At 37.5% G+C, this 13,538-nt stretch overlaps 1 protein-coding gene across 5 annotated transcripts in view; it reads left to right on the top strand.

The window, feature by feature from the left end:
• LOC137634026 (heterogeneous nuclear ribonucleoprotein K-like) overlaps positions 1-13,538 on the top strand; it is a 128,595-nt gene that overhangs the window by 57,364 nt on the left and 57,693 nt on the right. For 3 of the 5 annotated variants that reach the window (XM_068366264.1, XM_068366266.1, XM_068366265.1), the window contains one exon: positions 1,789-1,848. The exons of the other annotated variants lie outside the window; for them this stretch is intronic. In XM_068366264.1, coding sequence (XP_068222365.1) covers positions 1,789-1,848 — 60 coding nt within the window. The remainder of the gene's footprint in view (positions 1-1,788; positions 1,849-13,538) is intronic. 5 annotated transcript variants of the gene reach the window in all.

The following is a 13,538-nucleotide window of genomic DNA, read 5'->3' as shown; positions in this document are numbered from 1 at the left end:
ATTGCTTTCACCATGAGTGGTTGAAACATTGATCTGTTACACCTGGTCAAATATTTGCACTTTTGGCTCGGTGCGAGGTTGGCCAAGTACCGAGTCGCACTCGCATGCATGCGGTTAAGGTAGGGAGCTATGTAGCTATAGGGGCAGTCTCTGGTAGACGGAGAAACTAGTTATAGCGTTCTTTCAAATTAGCATGTTTTCATAGTGCTCGTTTAGTGTCAGACGTGAAATTCTAACAATTGTGTTATTACATGATAACGTAAATTTGATTTTCTGGCTGGAACCTTAGGCTGGAAGTATCTTTTACTATAAAAGTGTATTTAGATTCATGTTCGAGAAACATCAAAATAATTCTGCACCTTCCATCATCTCGGCTTTGTCCAACAGACGATCCCTATAAAGTAATTTTTCGACGGATGTAGGGAAATGAATCGCCCTATATAACGTCATCCTTTGCTCTCCGTCTCTTATTGTTCAGAGTTTACCTTTGTTATATACAGTGATACCTCTGGATACGAAAGTTTCTGCTTACGAAAAATTCAGGGGACGAAAAGCGATACAAAGATTTTTATGCCCCAGTATACGAAAAAATTTTCAGGATACGAAAAGCTTACGAGATCCCAACTCGTCGCCGAGAGTACAGTACCTTTTTTTTTCAGGGTATCAACCCTTAATTTAGGTGTACAGGTAACAATACACCTTCACTGATCCAAATGCTTTACGTACAGTACCGTAACTTTTATACAGTAGTAAAGAAAACGGACCGTTTTCTTAGGCCTTGGAGGGGATAACTAGTCCATAACTACATTATTGAATAATCTCATGGTGGTTTCTGGAATGGATTAGGCGGTTTTTAACGGTTGGGTTAATTATTGAATGATAGAAATGGCTGCATTGCATGTTTATTACTACAGTTTAGCATGTTTATGAAAGAAAAGGTGTCTTTTCGTAAGGCTTGGAACGGATTAGGCTATTTACATGTAAAACGCGACTCAGGATACGAAAAAATCAGGATACGAAACCGTATCCTGAACGGATTACTTGGATTACTTTCGTATGCTGAGGCATCACTGTATTAGACCCAACTACAGTATCCAATCCTCTAATAGCAATAATGTCTCCCGGGTAAATACGTCACTTGTCTCGTCACGTTGAGATTACACGTGGAGATAAATTGCTTCTCTTCTCAACCGCGCGAGGATGCGATGCAAGTAGCGAGGTAGAAGATTTATTCAGGTTTCAAATGCAATTTTCAGTTTATTTGTATCTTGATCCCTTTGTTAATTATACTTCATAACACCGACAAGCAGAGTGACCCGGGCGGGGATCACTAGAGGGTTAATTGAATTAGTAGTACAGTATGGCAATTACAGTAATCACATAGTTATTAACCCTTTTACCCCCAATGGACGTACTGATACGTTTCACAAAACTCATCCCTTTACCCCCATGGACGTACCGGTACGTCCTCGCAAAAAACTGCTATTTACAATTTTTTATGCATATTTTTGATAACTTTGAGAAACTTCAGGCATTTTCCAAAAGAGTGATACCAACCTGACCTCTCTATGACGAAAATTAAGGCTGTTAGAGCAATTTAAAAGATATATATTGCAAAATGTGTTTGAAAAAAAAAAAAAAAAACCTCGGGCTAAGGGTTATTTCCCTCTCTCAAATTGATTAGAAAATGGGTTAGCAGTTTTTATTGTTTCCATTGAAACTAATTTGTTTCTTTGATTTTTTATAATTAACTTTTTATCGTATTCATTTTTTTTTTTCCTTTTGCAGGTATGTTGAACAGAGCCGCATCACCAGACGCCAGAGACTGGAAGTACCAGAGACAACAGGGTCAGTTTGATTTTTTATTTATTACCATGCCGGAGAGCTGGGTTGAGTAAGGTAACTTTCCACTTTCCGACATGCTTATTTTCTCACCTGGAGGCATGTATAGCTCTAGTAGTTATTTTTAGATATGGACAGTAAATTGTGGAGTTTAGAAGTCCTATATTGAAGGCAGAGAGAAATATGAGGACAACTTTCATAGTTTAAGGCCGGGAGCACGCTAGCGACTCCGTGGCGCCACAAAGCCACGCCACGCCCGTGGCGAGGATGAGCGACAGAGAGCCACAGTCGCTAGGTTGCGCGGCAAAACTTGAGAACAATGGAAACCTATGGGAGACCACATCCCCGCCACACGATGCTGTGGCTTTGTGGCGCCACGGAGTCGCTAGTGTGCTCCCGGCCTAAAGGGTTACATGTTTTTTTAGTACACAAACGACTATGTAATATTAGTGAAATATTATAGTAACCTTAGTATGCAACGGTACGTACAGTATATCAAGCTAATTACCATGTGTACGATGGTGGCATGATAGTGTACGTAATGCAGCGATTAAGAGGGTCAACTAGTCAAATAGCCATTACACAAGACAAAGTGCGGATATACCATACAGTCTCAATTTAGAAATCTTATCCTCTTGAAGTGCTTGGATGATTATGGTAACTAACCTCTTTCCAATTTTCTCTCTCTGGGTTACAATTCTAACATATCGGGAGGGATTGATTCTCGCACGCTGCTGGATTTAAGTGGTGTACTGCAATCACAGCGACTCGCACGCTGCTAAAATGTTTGTCTTTTTTCTAGCCACAGAATGACTTGTCTCTAGTTGTTATTATTATTACTTGCTAGGCTACAACCCTAGTTGGAAAAGCAGAATGCTATAAGCCCAGAGGCCCCTACTGGGAAAATAGCCTAGCGAGGAAAGTAAAAAAAGGAAAAATTAAATATTAAGAACAGTACCAACATTAAAATAAATATTTCCTATATAAACTATAAAAACTTTAACAAAACAAGAAGAGAAATAAGATGGAATAGTGTGGCCGAGTGTACCCTCAAGCATGAGAACTCTAACCCAAGACAGTGGAAGAAAATGGTACAGAGGCTATGACACTACTCAAGATTAGAGAACAATGGTTTTAATTTTTGGAGTGCCTTTCTCTTAGAAGAGCTGCTTACCATAGCTAAAGAGCCTCTTCTACCCTTACCAAGAGGAAAGCAGCCACTGAACAATTACAGTGCAGTTGTTAACCCCTTGGGGGAAGAAGAATTGTTTGGTAATCTCAGTGTTGTCAGGTGTATGAGGACAGAGGAAAATCTCTAAAGAATAGGCCAGACTATTCGGTGTATGTGTAGGCCAAGGGAAAGTGAACCGTAACCAGAGAGAAGGATCCAATGAAGTACTGTCTGGCCAGTCAAAGGACTTCCATAACACACTAGCGGTAGTATCTCAACGGGTGACTGGTGCCCTGGCCAACCTACTACCTAATGTTTTGGTCTTTTATGAATTATTTTTGGTGTTGTCAAACTCAATAGTACATCAGTGAGTTAGTCCTTGCGAAGGAGAATTTGCTTTATTTTAACCCTCTTACCCCCAATGGACGTACTGGTACGTTTCACAAAACTCATCCCTTTACCCCCAATGGACGTACTGGTACGTTTCACAAAACTCATCCCTTTACCCCCAATGGACGTACTGGTACGTTTCACAAAACTCATCCCTTTACCCCCAATGGACGTACTGGTACGTTTCACAAAACTCATCCCTTTACCCCCAATGGACGTACTGGTACGTTTCACAAAACTCATCCCTTTACCCCCATGGACGTACTGGCATGTTTCACAAAACTCATCCCTTTACCCCCATGGACGTACTGGCATGTTTCACAAAACTCATCCCTTTACCCCCATGGACGTACTGGTACGTTTCACAAAACTTAACCCTTTTACCCCCAAAGGACGTACTGGTACGTTTCACAAAACTCATCCCTTTACCCCCATGGACGTACTGGTACGTCCTTGCAAAAAAACGATTTAAATTTTTTTGCATATTTTTGATAACTTTATGAGAAACTTCAGGCATTTTCCAAAATGATGAGACCAACCTGACCTCTCTATGACAAAAATTAAGGCTGTTAGAGCAATTTAAAAAAATATATTGCAAAACGTGCTTAAAAAAGAAAACGCCCTGGGGGTTAAGGGTTGGAAAGTTCCAAATAGCATTGGGGGTAAAAGGGTTAATATGCTCTTAGTTAATGTAACTTTGTTTTGATTGCCGATTGTCTTGTGGTTACAAAGAATTTTTATCAGAAATTATATTTACCTCTGCCAACGAAATTCGGATATTATGTTTCCGCCCCTGTTTGTTCATTTGTTTGTTTGTGAACAACTTCCTGGCCACAATTTTACAAATAGAGTAGTGAAACTTTCAGGGATTAACTGTTATGTGGAGACGTGGAAGTGATTCAATTTTCAATGTCCTAGGTCAAAGGACAAGGTCAAGGTTGAGCTAACGGTCGACTGAATTCACCCTAACCTTACCCTCAAGTTCGCGCATGGTTGATGTCATACAAACTTCAAATCCGCTTACGGTCTAAATTGATTCTGGGAAAGGCAAGCTGGTTTCGAGAAATAAGCTGCTGTGGTGGAGGTCTGCACTCTTTAGTGCTTTTCTTGTTAAGTTTGTTTTGGTTTTGACAATTTGAATTGGTCCTTAAGTTGGGGTTCTTACTTAGTTTTGACAACTTGAATTGGTCGTTAAGTTGGGGATTCTTTTGGGAATTCGATTTGGTTGTTAATTTTTGGATTTTTTTGACAACTTGAATTAGTCGTTTTGGGGATTTTTTTTTATTTTTTTACAAATTGAATTGCTTTTAAGTTGGGGATTTCTTCTTTTTGACAACTTGAATTGGTTACGTGCCACACAGAAGATTGATCCGATCGACTTATTTATCGACCTCACTTTGTCAGCGACTGTAACCTCCATTTAGCTTGGAAAAGGTTTCAGGTCTTGATCGAATTAAAGTTCAACATCCAAGGCCCCGTCTTTTCTCCACCCACACTAGGACCTGGCAGAACTAGGCAATTGGTGAGAGAGAAAAGTCATTCTCAGAATCTTTCTAGCCTTGAACTCGGGACATAGGGACTATGAGTTGCATTAGTTTCATTGAGTCACCTTAAATATGTGTTGTTGTTGTTGTTGTTATTAGTATACAAGCGATAGAAGTATAACGTTAACCCTGGGTGTCCCGTAAGATGTGTTCTCTTTTATTATTCACAAGTATAGGGGATTCAGCATTATGAAGCTTCATCTATGGTTGATATCGGAGGAGGGTGGGCTGTGGCACCCTAGCAGTACCAGCTGAACTCGGTTGAGTCCCTTGTTAGGATGGGAGGAACGTAGAGAGTAGAGGTCCCCTTTTTGGTTTTTGTTTCATTTGTTGATGTCGGCTACCCCCGAAAATTGGGGGAAGTGCCTTGGTATACGTATGTATGTATAAAAATTTGACTTTGTAAAACTGTACACCAGCGGAAAAATATACTCGGTATATAATCAGTGTGATAAATAGTTTTTGTTAAATTTATTCCTGCTGAGGTTGGAAAAATAGTCTGCCAATTCCCGCACATAAGCTTCAACGCAAGTTTCGATGTTGCTATATCGAGAGAGGAATTTTAGATTGGGGAAAATGAGACGAAATTGTGCAAAAGATGTAAAATTTTGCCCTCTTAACTTCTTGGCAATTTGTCTCGATGTGTATCTAAAAGTTTTAATTTGTGATAACTGTGGTTATTGTAAGCCATCATCTTGGCCAAGATTCTTGGACATGATGTGTCGTACAATGCCTATTTAATGCTATTTAACTTTTATATCATATTAACTTCTAGTGGAATTGTTTTATTTATATCCGAAGTAGGTCTTTTTAATGCTTTTTAACTTTTATAACATATTTACGTCTTTGGTTTTAATTGAATTTTCTTTTAATCTTTATTTATAATAAACAATATCGGCGTCAATGACCTTCGATGTCAGGATGCCAGGGAACTTCAAATCAATCAATCAATCTATTGTAAACCAGGATCATGAGTGTCCCTACTTGCATATTGGCACCAGCTGTAAGAAAATTGTTGGAGCTTGTAGCTCATTACCAGACCTTCCCTGCTGTACCCTGGTCCTACCGTGGGTGAGCAAGTAGAAGTGTCTTGCTTGGTTGAGCAAGATCGGTAGCAGGACGTCTGCAGAAGATTTGGAGGAGAGATGGTTGAGCCAATGCCTCCTTTATGGAAACGAGGTGGTGTTACCGAGGAAAGTTTTGAGACGTGGCGTAAGAAGAATTGACGGAGAAGTAGAAAGCTGCAAATCCGTTGTCATCGTCGTGGCCATGTGGTAACGTCCCTGACTGGGGTTCAAGTCCCGCTCAAACTCGTTAGTTTCTCTAGGGGCTGCAACCTCACCATCTTAGTGAGCCAAGGATGGGGGTTTGTGGGAGCCTGTAGGTCTACCTATTGAGTCGTCAGCAACCATTGCCTGGTTCACCCTGGTCCTAACTGTATTAGAAAAGGGTCTTGGATGCTGATCATATGTATATATGGTTAGTCTTTAGGGCATTATCTTTCTTGATAGGGCAATGTCACTGTCCCTTGCCTCTGCCATTCATGAGCTGCCTTTAAAACCTTTAAAGTGAAGTTGATATAGAGACACAGTTACTAGCGACTCTGTGGCACCACAAAGCCACGCCACACCCATGGCGGGGATGAGCGACAGAGAGCCTCAAAGCCATGCCACGCCTGTGACGGGGATGAGCGACAGAGAGCCACAGTCGCTAGTTTGCGCGGCAAAACTTGAAAACAATGGAAACTTACGGGAGACCACATTATTCGTACGTACTTATTGACATTCGTTTGCTGTCATTCGTAGTGTACTTATTGACATTGGTACGTAGGTGTTGTCATTCGTACGTATATGGTGTCATCCATGCATACGTATACTCATTCGTACGTACATGCTTTCGTTCGCTCGTTCGAAGCGTCATTACTGACGTACGTATATGCGTTTAGAGTTTTATTATGTTTGGGCGTGGTCCCCTAATATCTTCGCGTGAGGCCCCTAATGAAAATTTGGGGAGGAGGGTCAATCTCTCTCTCTCTCTCTCTCTCTCTCTCTCTCTCTCTCTCTTCTCATATGGCTGTGGTAGTAAAGTTAGTGTATCATGTATGAAATTTATTTGTTGATGGTGATCATTATGTCGTGGGCGAGACGGATGGAGGAGTGATAGTGAATTTAATGTGTGTGTGTGTATATATATATATATATATATATATATAAGTTATCTCGTCTATGGGAAGACCTTTATGGTAAGGGGCAATTTTATTTGTCCCATGAGGAGGGGAAAGGTGTTGGTCTAATAAGACTGAAGTGGCTTTGGTTGGGCTGGAGGAAGAGGGAGGCAGTGAGTTAAAGGGTGGCGTTTGTAAGTTTGTATGTTTTCTCTACTTCACGAAGCAGTCCTCCTCACCAACAGCATGCCTGCACCCCTGACAGTGACTGCGGCATATACTTTTTTATTTCCTTTTTTATTTTTCTCTTGTTTTCCCTAATTTTTTTTTACTTGTTTCGAGTTTCATTTTTAATGGTTTCCAAAAATTTATCCTAGTGAAGTTTGGTGCCATCATATATATATATATATATATATATACAAGCCTTCATTGTGGAAGGTCTGTCGCAGTTCAAACCTCTAATCAAATTCTCAAAGGTAAAGGTTTGACATTGTTCAAACCTCCAGTGGGTAATGTTTGTTGTTCAAACTTCTAACAGGGAAAGTTGTCAGTTCAAATTGTATATAATTGATGGTTTGTCGTAGTTCAAACCTCAAATTATGAAGGTTTGTCGTAGTTCAAACCTCAAATTATGAAGGTTTGCTGTAGTTCAAACCTCAAATTATGAAGGTTTGCCGTAGTTCAAACCTCAAATTATGAAGGGTTGTCGTAGTTCAAACCTCAAATAGGTAAGGTTTGTCATTCAAACTTCCAATTGAGGTTTGTTGCAGTTCAAACTCCAAATTGGTTAAGTTGTAGTAGTTCAAACCACAAATAATGAAGATGTGTCATAGTTCAAACTTCCAATTGAGAAGGTTTGTTGTGGATCAAACTCCAAATAGGGAAGGTTGTAGTTCAAACCTTAAATAATGAAGGTTTGTCGTAGTTCATACTTTCAATTGGAAAGATTTGTTTTAATTCAAACTACAGATAGGGAGGATTGTCAATGTTCAAACCTCAAATAACGATTATTTGTTGTAGTTCAAACTCCAGATAGGGAAGGTTGTCAGTTCAAACTCCAAATAGGGAAGATTTTCTGAGTTCAAACTCCTAATAGGGTGTTATTGTTCAAACTCCTGATAAGGAAAGGTGTTGTCGCTCAAACTCTAAATAGGAAAGATTGTATTAGTTCAAACTCAAGATGGGGAAGGTCGTCATAGTTCAAACTCCAAATAGGGAAGATTGTATGAGTTCAAACTCCAGGTTAGAAAGGTGTAGTAGTTCAAACTCCAGATAGGGAAGATTGTATGAGTTCTAACTCCAGGTAAGAAAGGTTGTAGTAGTTCAAACTCCATATAGGGAAGATTGTCATAGTTCAAACTCCAGATCGGGAAGGTTATCATAGTTCAAACTCCAGATTGGGAATGTTGTCATAGTTCAAACTCCAAATAGGGAAGATTGTATGAGTTCTAAACCCAGATAGGGAACGTTTTCATTGTTCTAACTCTAAATAGGGAAGATTGTATGAGTTCAAACTCCAGATAGAGAAGGTTGTAGTAGTTCAAACTCCAGATAGGGAAGGTCGTCATAGTTCAAACTCCAGATAGGGAACATTTTTATTGTTTAAACTCCAAATAGGGAAGATTGTATGAGTTCAAACTCCAGATAGAGAAGGTTGTTGTACTTCAAACTCCAGATAGGGAAGGTCGTCATAGTTCAAACTCCAGATAGGGAACATTTTTATTGTTTAAACTCCAAATAGGGAAGATTGTATGAGTTCAAACTCCAGATAGAGAAGGTTGTTGTACTTCAAACTCCAGATAGGAAAGGTTGTAGTAGTTCAAACTCCAGATAGGGAAGGTTGTCATAGTTCAACTCCATTTAGGGAAGATTGTAGTTCAAACTTCAAATTTGGAAATTTGTCATAGTTCAAACTCCAAATAGGGAAGGCTGCCATAGTTCAAATCTCAAATAGGGAAGGTTCGTTGTAGTTCAAACTCCAAATAGAAGTTTGCTGTTGTTCAAACTCTAAATAGGTAAGGTTATCGTAGTTGAAACCTCCAATGGTGTGGTGAAGGTATGTCATAATTCAAACATCAAATGTTAAAGGTTTGACAGTTCAAACCTCCTGTGGGGAAGGTTTGTTATGGCTCAAACTCCAAATGGATTTTCGTAGTTCAAACTTCCAATTGAGAAGGTTTGTCATAATTCAAACTTCATATATTGATGGTTTGCCATCGTTCAAACTTCCAGTGGAGAAGGTTTGTCATAATTCAAACTCTAAATGTTAAAGGTTGGTCATAGTTCAAACATTCAATGGAGAAGGTTTGTCATAATTCAAGCTCCAAATGTTGAAAGTTTGTCATTGTTCAAACTTCCAATGGGAAGGTTTGTCATTGTTCAAACCTACCATGGAAAAGGTTTGTCATAATTCAAACTCCAAATGTTGAAGGTTTGTCATAGGTCAAACCTCCACTAGGGAAGGTTTGTTATAATTCAAACTCCAAATATTGGTGGTTTGCCATTTTTCAAACTTCCAGTGGAGAAGGTTTGTCATAATTCAAACTTCCAATGGGGAAGGTTTGTCATAGTTCAAACTTCCAATGGGGAAAGTTTGTCGTAGTTGAAACCACGTATGGGAAAGGCTTGTCTTGATTGAAACCACAATGGTGAAGTATGTTTTTAGTTTGTCATAGTTCAAACTTACGATGAATAAGATTTATCATAAGGTTTTGTCATAGTTCAAATTTTCTAGGGAGCAGGTTTCTTGTTGTTCAAACTCCCAATGGTGAACCTTTTTTGTTCAAACTTTTAAAGGGGATTAGTTTGTCGTAGTTCAAACCTTCTATAGGGAAGGTTTGCTGTTCAAACTTCTATTGGGGAAGGTTTCCTATTCAAACTTCTAATGGGGAAGGTTTGTCGTTCAAACCTTCAATAGGGAAGGTTTGTCGTTCAAACCTTCAATAGGGAAGGTTTGCTATTCAAACTTCTAATGGGGAAGGTTTGTCATAGTTCAAACCTTCAATGGGGAAGGTTTGCTATTCAAGCTTCTAATGAAGAAGGTTTGCTATTCAAATTTCTAATGAAGAAGGTTTGCTATTCAAACTTCTAGTGGGGAAGGTTTGTCGTTTAAACCTTCAATGGGGGGAAGGTTTGCTGTTCAAACTTCTAGTGGGGAAGGTTTGTCGTAGTTCAAACCTTCAGTGGGGAAGGTTTGCTGTTCAAACTTCTAGTGGGGAAGGTTTGTCGTAGTTCAAACCTTCAGTGGGGAAGGTTTGCTGTTCAAACTTCTAGTGGGGAAGGTTTGTCGTAGTTCAAACCTTCAGTGGGGAAGGTTTGCTGTTCAAACTTCTAGTGGGGAAGGTTTGTCGTAGTTCAAACCTTCAGTGGGGAAGGTTTGCTGTTCAAACTTCTTGTGGGGAAGGTTTGTCATTTAAACCTTCAATGGGGAGGGTTTGCTATTCAAACTTCTAATGGGGAAGGTTTGTCGTTAAAACCTTCAGTGGGGAAGGTTTGCTGTTCAAACTTCTAATGAGGAAGGTTTATCGGAGTTCAAACTTGTAATGTTAAAGGTTTATTGTGATTTAGTTCAAACTTAAAATGGTGAAGGTATGTCGTAGTTCGAACGTAACTTCACCATCTTTGAACCAGGGAACTTAAATGTCTACCTCCTTAGTCCTTAGCAGCCATTGCCTGGTCCCCCTTGGTCCTAGCTTGGATGGAGAGGTATCTTATTTTCACCAGCTATTATGAAATCTTATTTTCACCAGCTATTATGAAATCTTATTTTCACCAGCTATTATGAAATTTATTTTCACCAGCTATTATGAAATTTATTTTCACCAGCTATTATGAAATTTATTTTCACCAGCTATTATGAAATTTATTTTCACCAGCTATTATGAAATTTATTTTCACCAGCTATTATGAAATTTATTTTCACCAGCTATTATGAAATTTATTTTCACCAGCTATTATGAAATTTATTTTCACCAGCTATTATGAAATTTATTTTCACCAGCTATTATGAAATTTATTTTCACCAGCTATTATGAAATCTTATTTTCACCAGCTATTTGGAAATTTTATATTCACCAGCTATTATGAAATCTTATTTTCACCAGCTATTATGAAATCTTATTTTCACCAGCTATTATGAAATTTTATTTTCACCAGCTATTATGAAATCTTATTTTCACCAGCTATTATGAAATCTTATTTTCACCAGCTATTATGAAATCCTATTTTCACCAGCTATTGTGAAATCCTATTTTCACCAGCTATTATGAAATCTCATTTTCACCAGCTATTATGAAATCTCATTTTCACCAGCTATTATGAAATCTCATTTTCACCAGCTATTATGAAAATCTTATTTTCACCAGCTATTATGAAATCTTATTTTCACCAGCTATTATGAAATCTTATTTTCACCAGCTATTATGAAATCCTATTTTCACCAGCTATTGTGAAATCCTATTTTCACCAGCTATTATGAAATCTCATTTTCACCAGCTATTATGAAATCTCATTTTCACCAGCTATTATGAAATCTCATTTTCACCAGCTATTATGAAATCTCATTTTCACCAGCTATTATGAAAATCTTATTTTCACCAGCTATTATGAAATCTTATTTTCACCAGCTATTATGAAATCTTATTTTCACCAGCTATTATGAAATCCTATTTTCACCAGCTATTGTGAAATCCTATTTTCACCAGCTATTATGAAATCTCATTTTCACCAGCTATTATGAAATCTCATTTTCACCAGCTATTATGAAATCTGATTTTCACCGGCTATTATGGAATCTCATTTTCACCAGCTATTATGAAATCTGATTTTCACCAGCTATTGTGAAATCTTAATTTCACCAGCTATTATGGAATCTTATTTTCACCAGCTATTATGAAATCTTATTTTCACCAGCTATTATGAAAATCTGATTTTCACCACCTATTATGAAATCCTATTTTCACCAGCTATTGTGAAATCCTATTTTCACCAGCTATTATGAAATCTCATTTTCACCAGCTATTATGAAATCTCATTTTCACCAGCTATTATGAAATCTCATTTTCACCAGCTATTATGAAATCTTATTTTCACCAGCTATTGTGAAATCTTATTTTCACCAGCTATTGTGAAATCTTATTTTCACCAGCTATTATGAAATCTGATTTTCACCAGCTATTGTGAAATCTTATTTTCACCAGCTAATGTGAAATCTTATTTTCACCAGCTATTATGAAATCTGATTTTCACCAGCTATTATGAAATCTTATTTTCACCAGCTAATGTGAAATCTTATTTTCACCAGCTATTATGAAATCTGATTTTCACCAGCTATTATGAAATCTGATTTTCACCAGCTATTATGAAATCTTATTTTCACCAGCTAATGTGAAATCTTATTTTCACCAGCTATTATGAAATCTGATTTTCACCAGCTATTATGAAATCTTATTTTCACCAGCTAATGTGAAATCTTATTTTCACCAGCTATTATGAAATCTTATTTTCACCAGCTATTATGAAATCTGATTTTCACCAGCTATTATGAAATCTGATTTTCACCAGCTATTATGAAATCTGATTTTCACCAGCTAATGTGAAATCTTATTTTCACCAGCTATTATGAAATCTTATTTTCACCAGCTATTATGAAATCTTATTTTCACCAGCTAATGTGAAATCTTATTTTCACCAGCTATTATGAAATCTTATTTTCACCAGCTATTATGAAATCTGATTTTCACCAGCTATTATGAAATCTGATTTTCACCAGCTATTATGAAATCTTATTTTCACCAGCTAATGTGAAATCTTATTTTCACCAGCTATTATGAAATCTGATTTTCACCAGCTATTATGAAATCTTATTTTCACCAGCTAATGTGAAATCTTATTTTCACCAGCTATTGTGAAATCTTATTTTCACCAGCTATTATGAAATCTTATTTTCACCAGCTATTATGAAATCTTATTTTCACCAGCTATTAGGAAAATCTGATTTTCACCAGCTATTATGAAATCTGATTTTCACCAGCTATTGTGAAATCTTATTTTCACCTGATATTAGGAAGTATTTTCACCAGCTATTATGAAGTCTTATTTTGACCAGCTATTTTGAAATCTTATTTTCACCAGCTATTAGGAATTATTTTCACCAGCTATTATGAAATCTTAGTTTCACCAGCTATTATATTTATGGTTTTTTACCAAGTTTGTACCCGAAGGTTTCCTTAGTTCGTCAATCCATCGTCTTCTCTTCATTCCCCTGTTTCTTTTGCTGTGTCTGGGGACCCATTCTGTTCTTAATATCCATATGTATATATATATATATATATATATATATATATATATACACATATATATATATACATATATATATATATATATATATTAAGTCTGGTCTTGTTATATCTCTATGTTTGGTTAAGTC

This window comes from Palaemon carinicauda, chromosome 43, assembly GCF_036898095.1.
Source record: "Palaemon carinicauda isolate YSFRI2023 chromosome 43, ASM3689809v2, whole genome shotgun sequence".
Lineage (NCBI taxonomy): Eukaryota > Metazoa > Arthropoda > Malacostraca > Decapoda > Palaemonidae > Palaemon > Palaemon carinicauda.
The sequence above is the reverse complement of the archived record's forward strand: the minus strand, read 5'-3'. Positions and strand labels throughout refer to the sequence as shown.